At 47.9% G+C, this 18,159-nt stretch overlaps 1 protein-coding gene across 2 annotated transcripts in view; it reads left to right on the top strand.

Moving 5' to 3' along the window:
- Positions 1–1,780: 1,780 nt before the first annotated feature.
- Positions 1,781–18,159, top strand: part of LOC134353239 (amiloride-sensitive amine oxidase [copper-containing]-like) — a 69,443-nt gene continuing 53,064 nt past the window's right edge. The window contains exons 1-2 of one of the 2 annotated variants that reach the window (XM_063061281.1): positions 1,781–1,904; positions 16,109–17,711. In XM_063061281.1, coding sequence (XP_062917351.1) covers positions 16,163–17,711 — 1,549 coding nt within the window. In that variant the 5' untranslated portion in view covers positions 1,781–1,904; positions 16,109–16,162. Of the gene's footprint in view, positions 1,905–9,879; positions 10,014–16,108; positions 17,712–18,159 lie in introns of those variants that run through there. The other variant, XM_063061273.1, reaches the window with a different exon arrangement.

The raw sequence follows: 18,159 nt of genomic DNA, 5'->3' as shown, positions 1-18,159 counted from the left end.
TGTGACCCTCCCTCAGTACTGCCCCTCCCACAGTGTGACCCTCCCTCAGTACTGTTCCTCCCACAGTGTGACACTCCCTCAATACCACCCCTCTCAGTGTGCCCCTCCCTCAGTACCACCCCACCCACAGTGTGACCCTCCCTCAATACCACCCCCCCACAGAGTGATTCTCCCTCAGTACTGTCCTCCCAGAGTATGAAGCTCCCTCAGTACTGTCCCCCCAACAGTGTGACACTCCCTCAATACCACCCCTCCCACAGTGTGCTTCTCCTTCAGTACTCCCCTCCCACAGTAACAGTCACAGTGCCTGAGCTCAACCACACTGGGACTCAGTCCTGTTTGATCTGGGCAATGTTCTTGACCCCGATCCCCACCCCTCTGCCCCCACCCAATGAGACCAGCTCAAAACTCCCAGTGTTAATGTGACAATGGGAAGGTTCCCAAATCAGTCCACATGGGACCAAGAGTGGAGTGTTCACTGAGGTGGGAGTAAATACAGTAGATAGTCACCAAGGGACAGTAGTGGATGTGTAGATAGATAGTTCATGGAGTTATTCAGTGGTAGTCAGTGGAATTTCATTTATCCCTGTATTGACTCCCAGGGAGGGAAAATGTCACCCTAATTTCTGGACAGTCGCAGGTGGAGGGAGAGGTGGGTGGAGTGATGGGGAGGGCCAGTAAGGTGGAAGAGATGGAGGTGAATTAGGAGGGAGAATTGAGGGGTGGGGGTGGAGGTGGGGAGAGGGTAGAGAGAGAGGGAAGTTGGAGGGTGGTGGGAATTTGTGGGTGTTTGGATCTATATACTCTGATCCCATACCCAGGTTCAATGTCCCTTCGAAGAGACTTCTGTGGAGACTCCACTGTGGAGCGGGGCAGGGGAGAAGTGAGACCCACATGGTAGAGAGCAGGGGACCTGTGGGGGATGGGGGAGCGGTGGTGACCGATGGGGTGGAGTGGAAGATCTGTGAGGGTAGGAGGGACCTGTGGGGGATGGGGGAGCGGTGGTGACCGATGGGGTGGAGTGGAAGATCTGTGAGGGTGGGAGGGACCTGTGGGGGATGGGGGAGCGGTGGTGACCAATGGGGTTGAGTGGAAGATCTGTGAGGGTGGGAGGGACCTGTGGGGGATGGGGGAGCGGTGGTGACCGATGGGGTTGAGTGGAAGATCTGTGAGGGTAGGAGGGACCTGTGGGGGATGGGGGAGCGGTGGTGACCGATGGGGTGGAGTGGAAGATCTGTGAGGGTGGGGGGGACCTGTGGGGGATGGGGGAGCGGTGGTGACCGATGGGGTGGAGTGGAAGATCTGTGAGGGTAGGAGGGACCTGTGGGGGATGGGGGAGCGGTGGTGACCAATGGGGTTGAGTGGAAGATCTGTGAGGGTAGGAGGGACCTGTGGGGGATGGGGGAGCGGTGGTGACCGATGGGGTGAAGTGGAAGATCTGTGAGGGTGGGGGGGAGCGGTGGTGACCGATGGGGTGGAGTGGAAGATCTGTGAGGGTGGGGGGGACCTGTGGGGGATGGGGGAGCGGTGGTGACCGATGGGGTGGAGTGGAAGATCTGTGAGGGTAGGGGGGGACCTGTGGGGGATGGGGGAGCGGTGGTGACCGATGGGGTGGAGTGGAAGATCTGTGAGGGTGGGGGGGACCTGTGGGGGATGGGGGAGTGGTGGAGACTGTATGGGTTGGGGGTGCGGGAGGAGGTTTACTCAGCTGGCCCATGCCCAGTTACAACGTCCCTCTCAGGGACAGTTTTCCACCCTCTTGGTCGTTCACCCCAACACTCGACAACAAGGCAGAGCAAAGCAAGTTTCCTGGACAAGCTGTCCTGTGCACTTTGGACCAGCTCTGTACCAGGCAGGACAGGCACTGCGAGCAGCTCTGTGGAGACTGAGTGCAGCAAACTACGGTCAGTCCTCAGCTAACAAGCTGTACGTACTCTGGGGTGACGGGGACAGGCTGTATAGTGTTCCCAGGGTGAAGCTGGGTGCATGGTCAAAATAGTGTACCCACGACAATGGCCATGTGATGGGGAAGGGGGAGAAAGGGAGCACAGAACTCTCCCTGGAACAGTCCATCTGAGAGACTGTGTGTGCGGCTAGTGTGAGTGTGTATGTGTGAGAAAGACTTGTCCCCCCAGTGTGTGTGTGTGAGAGAGAGACCCATCACCCCAGTGAGGGTCAGTGTGTGTGTGTGTGTGTGTGTGTGTGTGTGTGTGTGTGAGAGAGAGACCCATCACCCCAGTGAGGGTCAGTGTGTGTGTGTGTGTGTGTGTGTGTGTGAGAGAGAGACCCATCACCCCAGTGAGGGTCAGTGTGTGTGTGTGTGTGTGTGTGTGTGTGTGTGTGTGTGTGTGTGAGAGAGAGAGACCCATCACCCCAGTGAGGGTCAGTGTGTGTGTGTGTGTGTGTGTGTGTGTGTGACAGAGAGAGACCCATCACCCCAGTGAGGGTCAGTGTGTGTGTGTGTGTGTGTGTGTGTGTGTGTGTGTGTGTGAGAGAGAGAGAGAGAGAGACCCATCACCCCAGTGAGGGTCAGTGTGCATGTATGAGTGAGAGAAAGACCAGTTTTTCCCCAGTGAGAGTCAGTCCTTGGAGGGTACACTCTCTCAGTTTCATCTCAGGACGTCATTTGTGCAGAAGTTATAAATATGGAGGGTCGCCTCAGTAGGGCAATATTATAGAACTCCAATAGTCAGCAGGAACTTGTGGAGCAGATTTGTCGGGAAGTTGCACATGCTGTGAGAACAGAAGGGTTTCCATACGATAGGGGCCTCTCCTAAGAAAGGAGCATTACTGGATCGCCTCTTCGCGGAGGAGGCAGGCCCAGTACCTGAAGAGACAGTTGGAGAGCACTTAGTGTCTATGAGTTTTAATATAATTATGGAGAAAGATAAATCAGGTCCACAGTTTGAAGCTCTGAACTGGACCAGGGCCAACTTTGAGGGCATTGAGCAGGATCCAGCTGGGGTCAAAGGACTGACTCTGGAACAGAGGCAAAGGAACAGTGTGATGGATATTCACTTTACAATGCTGGTGGGGGGCCTTTCTGAAAGGCTCGGCTTCCTAACAAAGCAGCTGACACAGAGATCAAAGAGCTGTTTTTGAGTAAGTTAAACTTTCAACCAATATTCTTTGTTCAGCCTCTTGTCATAACTGGGAACCAGTTTTCAGTTTTTAATGTAAATGGCAAGCAATAATCAGTCTGAAGTTAAAAGGCCAGCTTTGCAAACAAACAGCACTGTCTACAGAGCACAGACTGGTGGGCCACAGTACCAGGCTGATGCTCAAGAGGTGCAGTGTAAGACAATGGAGTGGTATTAAACTAAACTAAGTTATTTAAACATAGGACATAGAATAGAACAGCACAGCACAGGAACAGGCCCTTCAGCTCACAGTGTTGCACCAAACCAGCTAAAAAGTAAATCAAAATCCCCCATAAACAAATCTCTCCTACCTGCACAATGTCCATATCCCTCCATCTTCCCCACATTCATGTGCATATTGAAAAACCTCTAAATGTTTTTGCCTCCACCACCATTCCAAACAGTGCATTCCAGATATCCACCACTCTGAGTAAAACACTTAGCCCTCATATCCCCTTTGAGCCCACCCCCTTGCACCTTCAATGCATGCCCCCTGGTGTTAGACATTCCCATCCTGGGAATTACTCCCTGTCTACTCTATCAATGCCTCTCATAATCATATAAACCAGGCAACATCCTGGTAAATCTCTTTTTCAGCCTCTCCAAAGCTTCAACATCCTTCCTGTACGCAATAATCCAGTTGCGGCCAAACCAGAGTTTTATAAAGTTGCAACATAACCTCTTGACTTCTGAACTCAATGCTTCGACTAACAAAAACGAGTATTCCATGAGCCTTCTTAACCAGCCTGTCAACCTGTGAAGCCACTTTCTAGGAGCTATGAACTTGGACCCCAAGATCTCTCTGCTCAGCAACACTGTGAAGGTTCTTTCTCTTAGAAAACCTGGAACATAAATTACCCATTCCTGCCCCTTTTGTAATGGTCATAACATTGTGGTTCCATCCATGCTCTAAGTGCATCTCCTTTACCCATAAATACTCCTACACACTCCAAGCTATCCAACATATCACACCTGTTATTTCGATTTTGCCTTTCAATACTTGCCCTGACACCTGCCTTCCAGTCTGATCATTCGCTTACTGACCTGGTGCTCCATTTCCCAGTCCCCTGCAAAACTAGTTTAAACCATCCCGAGTAGCATTAGCAAACTTCCCGCCCAGGATATTGGCTCCCCTCCAGTTCAGGTGCAACCATATCTCTTGTAGAGGTCACGCCTTTCCACAGAAAAAGGCTTTAATGATCCAAGAAATTAAAACCCACCCCCCCCCCCCCACAATCTCCTCAGCCACTCATTCATCCCATTCCTACCTGCATTAGCTCATGCACAGGGATTCATCTGGAGATTACTACCTTGGAGGTCCTTCTCTTCTGCCTCTTTCCTAACTCTATAGTAGGACCTAACACTATGTAGGACCTCTTGCCCCTTTCTGTCTATGTCATTGGTGCCAATATGCACCACAACCTCCGGTTGTTCACCTTTCCCCCTGAGAATATCCTGCAGATGCTCCAATACATCTTGGGCCCTCGCACCCAGATGGCAACACACCATCCTGGTGTCTCTCTTGTGGTCACAGAATCTCCTGTCTGTCCCCCTATCTATCAAGTCCCCAATCACTACTGCACCGGCTGACTTTACCCTTCCCAGCTGAGCCTCAGAGCCAGCCACAGTGACGCTAGCCTGGCTGCTGCTGCTGTGCCCTGACAGATCGTCCCCCACCCCTCAGCAGTACCTAACGAGGTATACTTGTTGCTGAGGGGAATGCACTGATTTCTCAATCCCCTTACCCCTCCCGACGGCCGCACATCTACTGTCCAAAGCCAGTACTTTGGGTGTGACCACCACGCCAGAAACCTCATCTATAATGTGTAGAGCCTCCCGGATGATCCGAAGTACATCCGACTCCCACTCTTTGTCCTGGTCAGTCAAGAGCTGAAGTTGGGTGCACTTCCTGCAGATGCAGTCATCATGGAAACCATCAGGAATTCCACATCCTACAGAGGAGCATTCCATCTGTGCCAAGTGCATCGAGATGCAGCTCCTAAGGGACCGCGTTACGGAACTGGAGCTGCAGCTCGATGACCTTCGTCTGGTCAGGGAGAGTGAGGAGTTGATAGAGAGGAGTTACAGGCAGGTGGTCACACCGGGGCCACGGGAGGCAGAAAAGTGGGTCACGGTTAGGAGGGGGAAGAGGAAGAGTCAGGTAATAGAGAGTACCCCGGTGGCTGTGCCCCTTAACAATAGGTACTCTTGTTTGAGTGCTGTTGGGGGGGACAGCTTACTCGAGGGAAGCGACAATGGCCGTGCCTCCGGCACAGAGTCAGGCCCTGTAGCTCAGAAGGGTAGGGAAAGGAAGAGGAGGGCAGTTGTGATAGGGGACTCGATAGTAAGGGGGTCAGATAGGCGATTCGGTGGACGCAGTCTAGAGACCCGGATGGTAGTTTGCCTCCCTGGTGCCAGGGTCCGGGATATTTCTGATTGTGTCAAGATATCCTGAAGTGGGAGGGTGAGGAGCCAGAGGTCGTGGTACATATAGGTACCAATGACATAGGTAGGAAAAGGGAAGAGGTCCTGAAAGGAGAATATAGGGAGCAAGGAAGGGAGTTGAGAAAAAGGACTGCAAAGGTAGTAATCTCGGGATTACTGCCTGTGCCACGCGACAGTGAGAGTAGGAATGCAATGAGGTGGAGGATAAATGCGTGGCTAAGGGATTGGAGCAGGGGGCAGGGATTCAAGTTTTTGGATCATTGGGACCTCTTTTGGCGCAGGCGTGACCTGTACAAAAAGGACGGGTTACACTTGAATCCTAGGGGGACCAATATCCTGGCAGGGAGATTAGCTAGGGCTACTGAGGTGACTTTAAACTAGAATGGTTGGGGGGTGGGAATCAAATTAAAGAGGCTAGGCGAGAGGAGGTTAGTTCACAACAGGGGGATGGGAACCAGTGCAGAGAGACAGTGTAAAGTGAGGGTAGAAGCAAAAAGTAGTGAGGAGAAAGGTAAAAGTGGCGGGCCGACAAATCCAGGGCAAGCATCAAAAAGGGCCACTTTTCAACATAATTGTATAAGGGCAAAGAGAGTTGTAAAAGAGCGCCTGAAGGCTTTGTGTGTCAATGCCAGGAGCATTCGTAACAAGGTGGACGAATTGCAACTGCAGATTGTTATTAATGATTATGATATAGTTGGGATCACAGAGACATGGCTCCAGGGTGACCAAGGATGGGAGCTCAACGTTCAGGGATATTCAATATTCAGGAGGGATAGACATGAAAGAAAAGGAGGTGGGGTGGCGTTGCTGGTTAAAGATGAGATTAACGCAATAGAAAGGAAGGACATAAGCCGGGAAGATGTGGAATCAATATGGGTAGAGCTGCATAACACTAAGGGGCAGAAAACGCTGGTGGGAGTTGTGTACAGGCCACCTAACAGTAGTAGTGAGGTCGGAGATGGTATTAAACAGGAAATTAGAAATGTGTGCAATAAAGGAACAGCAGTTATAATGGGTGACTTCAAGCTACATGTAGATTGGGTGAACCAAATTGGTAAAGGTGCTGAGGAAGAGGATTTCTTGGAATGTATGCGGGATGGTTTTTTGAACCAACATGTCGAGGAACCAACTAGAGAGCAGGCTATTCTAGACTGGGTTTTGAGCAATGAGGAAGGGTTAATTAGCAATCTTGTCGTGAGAGGCCCCTTGGGTAAGAGTGACCATAATATGGTGGAATTCTTCATTAAGATGGAGAGTGACATAGTTAATTCAGAAACAAAGGTTCTGAACTTAAAGAGGGGTAACTTTGAAGGTATGAGATGTGAATTAGCTAAGATAGACTGGCAAATGACACTTAAAGAATTGACGGTGGATATGCAATGCCAAGCATTTAAAGATTGCATGGATGAACTACAACAATTGTTCATCCCAGTTTGGCAAAAGAATAAATCAAGGAAGGTAGTGCACCCGTGGCTGACAAGAGAAATTAGGGATAGTATCAATTCCAAAGAAGAAGCATACAAATTAGCCAGAAAAAGTGGCTCACCTGAGGACTGGGAGAAATTCAGAGTTCAGCAGAGGAGGACAAAGGCCTTAATTAGGAAGGGGAAAAAAGATTATGAGAGAAAACTGGCAGGGAACATAAAAACGGACTGTAAAAGCTTTTATAGATATGTAAAAAGGAAAAGACTGGTAAAGACAAATGTAGGTCCCCTACAGACAGAAACAGGTGAATTGATTATGGGGAGCAAGGACATGGCAGACCAATTGAATAATTACTTTGGTTCTGTCTTCACTAAGGAGGACATAAATAATCTTCCAGAAATAGTAGGGGACAGAGGGTCCAGTGAGATGGAGGAACTGAGCGAAATACATGTTAGTAGGGTAGTGGTGTTAGGTAAATTGAAGGGATTAAAGGCAGATAAATCCCCAGGGCCAGATGGTCTGCATCCCAGAGTGCTTAAGGAAGTAGCCCAAGAAATAGTGGATGCATTATTAGTGATAATTTTTCAAAACTCGTTAGATTCTGGACTAGTTCCTGAGGATTGGAGGGTGGCTAATGTAACCCCTCTTTTTAAAAAAGGAGGGAAAGAGAAACCGGGGAATTATAGACCGGTTAGCCTAACGTCGGTGGTGGGGAAACTGCTGGAGTCAGTTATCAAAGATGTGATAACAGCACATTTGGAAAGCGGTGAAATCATCGGACAAAGTCAGCATGGATTTGTGAAAGGAAAATCATGTCTGATGAATCTCATAGAATTTTTTGAGGATGTAACTAGTAGAGTGGATAGGGGAGAACCAGTGGATGTGGTATATTTGGATTTTCAAAAGGCTTTTGACAAGGTCCCACACAGGAGATTAGTGTGCAAACTTAAAGCACACGGTATTGGGGGTAAGGTATTGGTGTGGGTGGAGAATTGGTTAGCAGACAGGAAGCAAAGAGTGGGAATAAACGGGACCTTTTCAGAATGGCAGGCGGTGACTAGTGGGGTACCGCAAGGCTCAGTGCTGGGACCCCAGTTGTTTACAATATATATTAATGACTTGGATGAGGGAATTAAATGCGGCATCTCCAAGTTTGCAGATGACACGAAGCTGGGTGGCAGTGTTAGCTGTGAGGAGGATGCTAAGAGGATGCAGGGTAACTTGGATAGGTTGGGTGAGTGGGCAAATTCATGGCAGATGCAATTTAATGTGGATAAATGTGAAGTTATCCACTTTGGTGGCAAAAATAGGAAAACAGATTATTATCTGAATGGTGTTCGATTAGGAAAAGGGGAGGTGCAACACGAGACCTGGGTGTCATTATACACCAGTCATTGAAAGTGGGCATGCAGGTACAGCAGGCGGTGAAAAAGGCGAATGGTATGCTGGCATTTATAGCGAGAGGATTCGAGTACAGGAGCAGGGAGGTAGTACTGCAGTTGTACACGGTCTTGGTGAGACCACACCTGGAGTATTGTGTGCAGTTTTGGTCCCCTAATCTGAGGAAAGACATCCTTGCCATAGAGGGAGTACAAAGAAGGTTCACCAGATTGATTCCTGGGATGGCAGGACTTTCATATGAAGAAAGACTGGATGAACTAGGCTTGTACTCGTTGGAATTTAGAAGATTGAGGGGGGATCTGATTGAAATGTATAAAATCCTAAAGGGATTGGACAGGCTAGATGCAGGAAGATTGTTCCCGATGTTGAGGAAGTCCAGAACGAGGGGTCACAGTTTGAGGACAAGGGGGAAGCCTTTTAGGACTGAGATTAGGAAAAACTTCTTCACACAGAGAGTGGTGAATCTGTGGAATTCTCTGCCACAGGAAACAGTTGAGGCCAGTTCATTGGCTATATTTAAGAGGGAGTTAGATATGGCCCTTGTGGCTACAGGGATCAGGGGGTATGGAGGGAAGGCTGGTGCAGGGTTCTGAGTTGGATGATCAGCCATGATCATAATAAATGGCGGTGCAGGCTCGAAGGGCCGAATGGCCTACTCCTGCATCTATTTTCCATGTTTCTATGTTTCTATCCAGTACTAAAAAAAAAGGCTTACCTCTTCTTCTCTGTGCCTGCACCTGTTCTTGCCGAAGCCTGTTAAGCTAAAGCCTTCCCACTCTATCATTAGCACACTGTGATAATGGTGATTAGTTTAAGCTTCTGATGCTGACAATTGCCATGCCTATGCGGCTGAAAAAAGAGCAGGTTTACACAAATCTGTTCTGCTCCTTTTATATTCCCACTCTGGCCTTCAGAAGGCCTCTGATGCCAATACTTACCACTCCTGCGCAGCCAAGCAAAGACCAAGGAAGTTTGCAGACCAGATTGATACTATCACTTAGCACGTCAAATAGCTGATCTATCCACAGCTGGAAAAAACATTTGTGTACTCAGAGAATTATTATTCACAGCATGAATTTTGGGTGTCTGGGACCTCAGTCCCCAGAAGCTGTTAGGCCATCTGAGTGAAAAGGTATCTCAAAAAGTATCATTCATGTGTGAAGTCACCCAAGTGACAGAAAAACAGTATAAATTTAAGAAAACAGTCAGGCTTGTTAGGAATGGTCAAGGAACAACAAGAGGAATGTCAGAAAGATGGGGTGACCAGAGTCCATTCCTCCCTTCAATTTCTGTGAAGGACGACTTGTTCATCTGAAACTTGTTGGTATGTCTTTTTTGCTTATAGGAATTGTACATGTATTTTGGAAATCCTTTGTGTTTTAGAAATCATTTGCAATTTGGAAATCTTTTATAAGGTGGAAATCCTCTGCGAGTTTTAAATATGTTCCAGCAGTCCAGTCAGTGGCAGGAGCAGGCTACAGCAACGAGGTTTCTGGGAGGCTGGTGATGCTTTTTTAAAAGGAGATCCTCACGGGCGTTCAAGCTCAATCTGACAGCCCAATCAGCAGCACGAGTAGGCCACAGCAATGAGGATTTTCTCAGGTTGGTGATGCTTGTTTAAAAGTACAGCAGAATGGCATTGTTGTGAGTAGGCCAGTGGGGGTAGGAGGAGGAGTGTCAGGCTTGAAAGAAGCATTGGCTCTGGGTAAGTTTCTGTTAAGGTTCTTTTTTTTTCTCTTACTGTACCTAGTGTAGTAAATGGCTGCTGTGTGTTTTTCATGCCGATTTTGGAGTCCTGGGAGACCCAGCGTCTCCAAAGGAACTACAAGTGCATGAGGTGCATCCAGCTGCAGTTCCTTGAAGACCGTACTAGGGATCTGGAGCAGCAGCTGGACAAGCTTTGGCTTGTAAGGGAGAGTGAGGAGATAATTGATCAGTTACAGGGAAGTAGTCACCCTGAAGTTGCAGGAGGCAAGTAGCCTTTATTCCTTCTACCAAATGCATGACCGCACATTTCCCTACACTCCCTATCTGCCACTTCTATGCCAATCTGTCCAAGTACTTCTGCAGACTCCTGGCTTCCATAACACTACCTGCCCCTCTACCTATCTTCGTATCATCTGCAAACTTGGCCAAAAAGCCATCAATTCCATCACCCAACTCATTATAATGTGACAGGAAGCAGCCCCAACACCAACCGCTACAGAAGATCATACAAGTTTTCATGTAATTAGTGGTGTTCCACAGGGGTCGGTGTTGAGACCGCTTCTTTTTATGCTGTACATCAATAATTTAGACGATGGAATAGATGGCTTTGTTGTCAAGTTTACAGGTGACACAAAGATTGGTGGAGGTGTAAGTAGTGTTGAGAAAACAGGTAGGCTGTAGAAGGACATAGACAGATTAGGAGAATGGGCAAGAGAGTGGCTAATAGAATACAATGTTGGAAAATGCATGGTCATGCACTTTGGTAATAGAAATAAATATGCAGACTATTTTCTAAACGGGGAGAAAATCCAAAAATCTGAATTGCAAAGGGACTTGGGAGTCCTTGTGCAGAATACTCTAAACATTAACTTGCAGGTAGAGTCGGTGGTGAGGAAGGTAAATGCAATATTAGCATTCATTTCAGGAGGTCCAGAATACAAGAGCAGGGATGTGATGCTGAGGCTTTATAAGGCACTGGTGAGGCCTCACCTCAAGTATTGTGAACAGTTTAGGACTCATCTAAGAAAAGGTGTGCTGGCATTGGAGAGGGTTCAGAGGAGATTCACAAGGATGGTTCCACTAATGAAAGGGTTATCATACAAAGAGCATTTATTGGCTCTGGGTCTGTACTCGCTGGAATTTAGGAGGATGAGGAGGATCTCATTGAAACCCCTCAAATGTTGAAAGGCCTAGACAGAGTAGATGTGGAAGGGATGTCTCCCATGGAGAGGGAGTCTAGGACGAGGTCACAGCCTCAGGATAGAGAGGCATCCATTTAAAACAGAGATGCAGAGAAATTTCTTTGGACAGAGAGTAGTGAATTTGTGGAATTTATTACCACAGGCTAGGTTGTTAGTATATTTAAGGCAGAGCTTGATAGGTTCTTGATTAAACATGGCATTAAAGGTTATAGGGAGAAGGCTGGGGAGTGATCTTGTAGTTAGGAATCCTCTTGTACCTTCTTCCAGATGGCAGCAGTGAGAAAAGAGCATTTCCTGGATGGTGGGGGTTCCTGATGGTGGATTCTGTCAACGGAATGACAATGGAAGTCAGGATGCTGCCTGGATTCGAGAATATGAGCAATAAGGAGAAGTTGAACAAAGTTGGGTTGTTTTTTACTGCGGTGTCATAGGCTCAGTGGAGACTTGTTAGAGGTTTATAAGATTATGAAAGGTGTAGACAAGGGAGGCAGTAAGAATCTTTTCTCCAAAGTGAAATAGAAACATAGAAACATAGAAAATAGGTGCAGGAGTAGGCCATTCGGCCCTTCGAGCCTGCACCGCCATTTATTATGATCATGGCTGATCATCCAACTCAGAACCCTGCCCCAGCCTTCCCTCCATACCCCCTGATCCCCGTAGCCACAAGGGCCATATCTAACTCCCTCTTAAATATAGCCAATGAACTGGCCTCAACTGTTTCCTGTGGCAGAGAATTCCACAGATTCACCACTCTCTGTGTGAAGAAGTTTTTCCTAATCTCGGTCCTAAAAGGCTTCCCCTCTATCCTCAAACTGTGGCCCCTCGTTCTGGACTTCCCCAACATTGGGAACAATCTTCCTGCATCTAGCCTGTCCAATCCCTTTAGGATCTTATACGTTTCAATCAGATCCCCCCTCAATCTTCTAAATTCCAACGAGTACAAGCCCAGTTCATCCAGTCTTTCTTCATATGAAAGTCCTGCCATCCCAGGAATCAATCTGGTGAACCTTCTTTGTACTCCCTCTATGGCAAAGATGTCTTTCCTCAGATTAGGGGACCAAAACTGCACACAATACTCCAGGTGTGGTCTCACCAAGGCCTTGTACAACTGCAATAGTACCTCCCTGCTCCTGTACTCGAATCCTCTCGCTATAAATGCCAGCATACCATTCGCTTTTTTCACCGCCTGCTGTACCTGCATGCCCACTTTCAATGACTGGTGTATAATGACACCCAGGTCTCATTGCACCTCCCCTTTTCCTAATCAGCCACCATTCAGATAATAATCTGTTTTCCTATTTTTGCCACCAAAGTGGATAACTTCACATTTATCCACATTAAATTGCATCTGCCATGAATTTGCCCACTCACCCAACCTATACAAGTTACCCTGCATCCTCTTAGCATCCTCCTCACAGCTAACACTGCCACCCAGCTTCGTGTCATCCGCAAACTTGGAGATGCTGCATTTAATTCCCTCATCCAAGTCATTAATATATATTGTAAGCAACTGGGGTCCCAGCACTGAGCCTTGCGGTACCCCACTAGTCACCGCCTGCCATTCATGAAAAGGTCCCGTTTATTCCCACTCTTTGCTTCCTGTCTGCTAACCAATTCTCCACCCACACCAATACCTTACCCCCAATACCGTGTGCCAAGTTTGCACACTAATCTCCTGTGTGGGACCTTGTCAAAAGCCTTTTGAAAATCCAAATATACCACATCCACTGGTTCTCCCCTATCCACTCTACTAGTTACATCCTCAAAAAATTCTATGAGATTCGTCAGACATGATTTTCCTTTCACAAATCCATGCTGACTTTGTTCGATCATTTCACCGCTTTCCAAATGTGCTGTTATCACATCCTTGATAACTGACTCCAGCAGTTTCCCCACCACCGACGTTAGGTCTATAATTCCCCGGTTTCTCTCTCCCTCCTTTTTTAAAAAGTGGAGTTACATTAGCCACCCTCCAATCCTCAGGAACTAGTCCAGAATCTAACGAGTTTTGAAAGATTATCACTAATGCATCCACTATTTCTTGGGCTACTTCCTTAAGCACTCTGGGATGCAGACCATCTGGCCCTGGGGATTTATCTGCCTTTAATCCCTTCAATTTACCTAACACCACTTCCCTACTAACATGTATTTCACTCAGTTCCTCCATCTCACTGGACCCTCTGTCCCCTACTATTTCTGGAAGATTATTTATGTCCTCCTTAGTGAAGACAGAACCAAAGTAATTATTCAATTGGTCTGCCATGTCCTTGCTCCCCATAATCAATTCACCTGTTTCTGTCTGCAGGGGACCTACATTTGTCTTTACCAGTCTTTTCCTTTTTACATATCTATAAAAGCTTTTACAGTCCGTTTTTATGTTCCCTGCCAGTTTTCTCTCATAATCTTTTTTCAACTTCCTAATTAAGGCCTTTGTCCTCCTCTGCTGAACTCTGAATTTCTCCCAGTCCTCAGGTGAGCCACTTTCTCTGGCTAATTTGTTTGCTTCTTCTTTGGAATTGATACTATCCCTAATTTCTCTTGTCAGCCACGGGTGCACTACCTTCCTTGATTTATTCTTTTGCCAAACTGGGATGAACAATTGTTGTAGTTCATCCATGCAACCTTTAAATGCTTGCCATTGCATGTCCACCGTCAATCCTTTAAGTGTCATTTGCCAGTCTATCTTAGCTAATTCACGTCTCATAGCTTCAAAGTTACCCCTCTTTAAGTTCAGAACCTTTGTTTCTGAATTAACTATGTCACTCTCCATCTTAATGAAGAATTCCACCATATTATGGTCACTCTTACCCAAGGGGCCTCTCACGACAAGATTGCTAATTAACCTTTCCTCATTGCTCAAAACCCAGTCCAGAATAGTCTGCTCTCTAGTTGGTTCCTCGACATGTTGGTTCAAAAAACCATCCCGCATACATTCCAAGAAATCCTCTTCCTCAGCACCTTTACCAATTTGGTTCACCCAATCTACATGCAGATTGAAGTCACCATTATAACTGCTGTTCCTTTATTGCACACATTTCTAATTTCCTGTTTAATACCATCTCCGACCTCACTACTACTGTTAGGTGGCCTGTACACAACTCCCACCAGCGTCTTCTGCCCCTTAGTGTTACGCAGCTCTACCCATATCGATTCCACATCTTCCCGGCTTATGTCCTTCCTTTCTATTGCGTTAATCTCATCTTTAACCAGCAACGCCACCCCACCTCCTTTTCTTTCATGTCTATCCCTCCTGAATATTGAATATCCCTGAACGTTGAGCTCCCATCCTTGGTCACCCTGGAGCCATGTCTCTGTGATCCCAACTATATCATAATCATTAATAACAATCTGCACTTTCAATTCATCCACCTTATTACGAATGCTCCTTGCATTGACACACAAAGCCTTCAGGCGCTCTTTTACAACTCTCTTAGCCCTTATACAATTATGTTGAAAGGTGGCCCTTTTTAATGCTTGCCCTGGATTTGTCGGCCTGCCACTTTTACTTTTCTCCTTAGTACTTTTTGCTTCTACCCTCACTTTACACCCCTCTGTCTCTCTGCACTGGTTCCCATCCCCCTGTTGTGAACTAACCTCCTCACGCCTAGCTTCTTTAATTTGATTCCCACCCCCCAACCATTCTAGTTTAAAGTCACCTATAGCTAATACTGGAGGACATATATTTAAGGTGAGTGGGTGTACACTCAAAGGAGATTTGTGGGGCAAGTTTTCTCGACACAGAGAATGATGGGTGCCTGAAATGTGCTGCCAGGGGTGCTGATGGGTACAGATAGTAAAAAAGCATTTAAGGGGCTTTTAGGAAACACATGAATGTACAGGATTGGAGGGATGTGGATCATGTGCAGATAAAAGGGATTAGTTTAATTTGATATCATGTTGTATCTGTGCTGTACTGTCTTAAGTTCATCAAGACATTCTTATTAAAACATATCAGATCCTGAGATGACACACCAGGGTCACTGTTGAGATGTTTCCATTGATGAATGTCAATAATTAGTGGAGTCTTTCATTATGCTGGCTACTTGACCAAGACAGGAAAAAGTGTTCCCATACCAATCTGTGATGCATCCAGATAGGATGCTTTCTATGGTGTAGTGAACAAAATTGCTGAGGATCAAAGGGAACAAGCCAATTTCCTTTGCCTCCTGAGGAAGTAGAACCATTGGTGAGCTTTCTTGGCTGTAGCATCGATCTGGTTGGATGAGGACATTTTATTGGTGATGTTCGCACCGAGAATCTTGAATCTCTCAACGCCTTCGACCTCAACACTGTTGATACAGACAAGAACATGTGCACTGCACGTTCTTTGTGAAGTCAATGACAAGTTCTTTAGTAAACTCAGTAGACTGAATAGTCCATTACAATTCCATACAACTCTGACTCCAAAACCCAGTGGCAATATTTACCATGCCAGAGGTGAGAAAAATTGGGGTTTGATCCCAAACTCTGGCACTGCCCTGTGCAAGTTTGCACAATCTCCCAGTGGCCGCATGGACTTCTCCTGGATGTTCTGCTTTCCTTTCACTGGATGCAGTGCAGGTCGGTGGGTAACCGCTGTAAATCATACTCCGTGTGGGTAAAGATGAAATCTGGGTGGAGGTGATGGGAATGTGTGGAGAATGGCGGGAGTGGGTGGGTAAGGTAATTGTTGGTATGGACTCGGGGATGAAGAGAAATTCTGAAATGTACAATGCTCTCCTGTGTAGACCTTACCCCCTCCCCCTATAAAATAAAATGGCGTACTAACTTGTTGCCTTCCCCCTGCAGCCTCTGCTGTGAGAAGACGAGTAACAAGTGATCTTCAGTACCAGCTGAGGGGCAATGTTGGGCACAGTGATGCTGCTGTGGCTCTCCCTGGGCCTGGCACTGTGGGGCGAAGCCAGCTCACCTCCACACTCCCTCCAGTACTATCGCCGTGCCTCTGTGTTCGCTGACCTCAGTGTCACCGAGATACGGGCAGTGAGGAACTATCTGCTATCTCATAAGCATCTCAACCTCTCATCTGCCAGAACACTGACGCTCAGGAAAAACTACATCTTCCTCATCGAGCTGCAGCCCCCCAAAAAGCAGCAGGTGCTCCATTTCCTGCAGGGATACATCTGTCCCCCAAAACGCGAGGCCAGGGTGGTGGTCTTCTTTGGTGCCGAGCCAGTCCCCAGAGTCACTGAGTACGTGGTGGGCCCACTGCCTCTGCCCCGGTATCACCACCCTGCCAGGCCAAAAGGCAGCAGCTCCATCAAGTTCTCGTCCCGACCCACCACATCGGTCGAGTACAAGCTCCTGTACAGGAAGCTGGCCCAGGTTACCAAGGTGGCCACCCCACTGCTGAGGGAGATCAGCGGCGCCTGGTTCCACAACTGCACTGACCTCTGCCTGACCTTTACGGACGTGGCCCCCAGAGGGGAGAGGTCAGGGGACAGAAAGTCCTGGTTCATTATCCAGCGAGATGTGGACGCTTTCTTCATCCATCCGATTGGCTTGGAGATCCTGCTCAACCACAAGAGTACTGACCCCAGGCTCTGGGCCGTGGAGAAGGTCTGGTACAATGGCCAGTACTTTGACAGCATGGAACAATTGGTGGAGAAGTACAACAGAGGACTGGTGGCTACGGTCAAACTGCCCGAACTCCACAAGGAGAACCTCTTCTCCTCCTACCGTCCTCGCGGACACTTTCAAACCGAAACCAGTACCCGTGGGCCCCAGGCCTGGCAGCCACACGGCCAGAGGTACTGGGTGAAGGGGAACTTGGTCCTTTACGGAGGCTGGAGCTTTGCCTTCCGAGTCCGTTCATCCACGGGCATCCAGCTCTTCGACATCCAGTTCAATGGTGAGCCCATCGCCTATGAGATCAGCCCGCAGGAAGCTGTTGCCTTCTACTCTGGCCACAGCCCTGCCACCATGCAGACCAAGTACATAGATGCAGGCTGGGGAATGGGGGTGATGGGATACGAACTGGCAAAGGGCATCGACTGCCCAGAGTTCGCCACCTACATGGACACCTACCACTTCTTCGACAGTGACCAACCTGTACGCTACAGGAACGCCCTGTGCATATTCGAGTTTCCCACTGGGATCCCCCTCCGCAGGCATTTCAACAATAACTACAACGGAGGCTACAACTTCTACGCTGGAGTGGAGGGTCAGGTACTGCTGCTGAGAACCACGTCCACCGTCGACAACTACGACTATATCTGGGACTTCATCTTCCATCAGAACGGGGTGCTGGAGGTCAAGGTCCACGCCACGGGCTACATCCACTCTTCCTTCTTCACTCCTGAGGGGCTCAACTATGGCAACAGGGTCCAGCAGAATCTGCTGGGCAACCTGCACACCCACCTGATACACTACAGAGTGGACCTGGATGTGGCAGGTGGGTGGGCACCAGCACATCCCTCATCACTCACCCCCATACACTTTGTCCTCCAAAGACACCTTCCCACACACTGATCACCACAGACCTCCCCCCCACCCCCACCACACCCACAAACAATGAAACCCCCCGGTTTCCCTGGCTGCATAAGTCTCGGGAAGACTCTTCATTCCTGCCTGAGGTGGCTCTCCCACCCCAAACTCCGGTTTGTGTGGATGCTGTGTCATTTGCTACCCTGTTACAACTCAGTGCCACCGAATAGCAGACAACACACTGCAGACGACTAAAGGAGTTATATTTATGAATCTTAATTTTAGGATTAGTAAAGAAAACAAAAAGACACAGGTATACAGGGTTATAAAGAAGGCTTTTGGCATCCTGGCATTCATAAATCAAAGTATTGAGTATAGGAGTTGGAATGTTATGGGGAGGTTGTATAAGACATTGG

The sequence above is a fragment of the Mobula hypostoma genome, chromosome 1, assembly GCF_963921235.1.
Source record: "Mobula hypostoma chromosome 1, sMobHyp1.1, whole genome shotgun sequence".
NCBI lineage: Eukaryota > Metazoa > Chordata > Chondrichthyes > Myliobatiformes > Myliobatidae > Mobula > Mobula hypostoma.
Note: the sequence above shows the minus strand (reverse complement) of the source record. Positions and strands in the feature narration are given on the sequence as shown.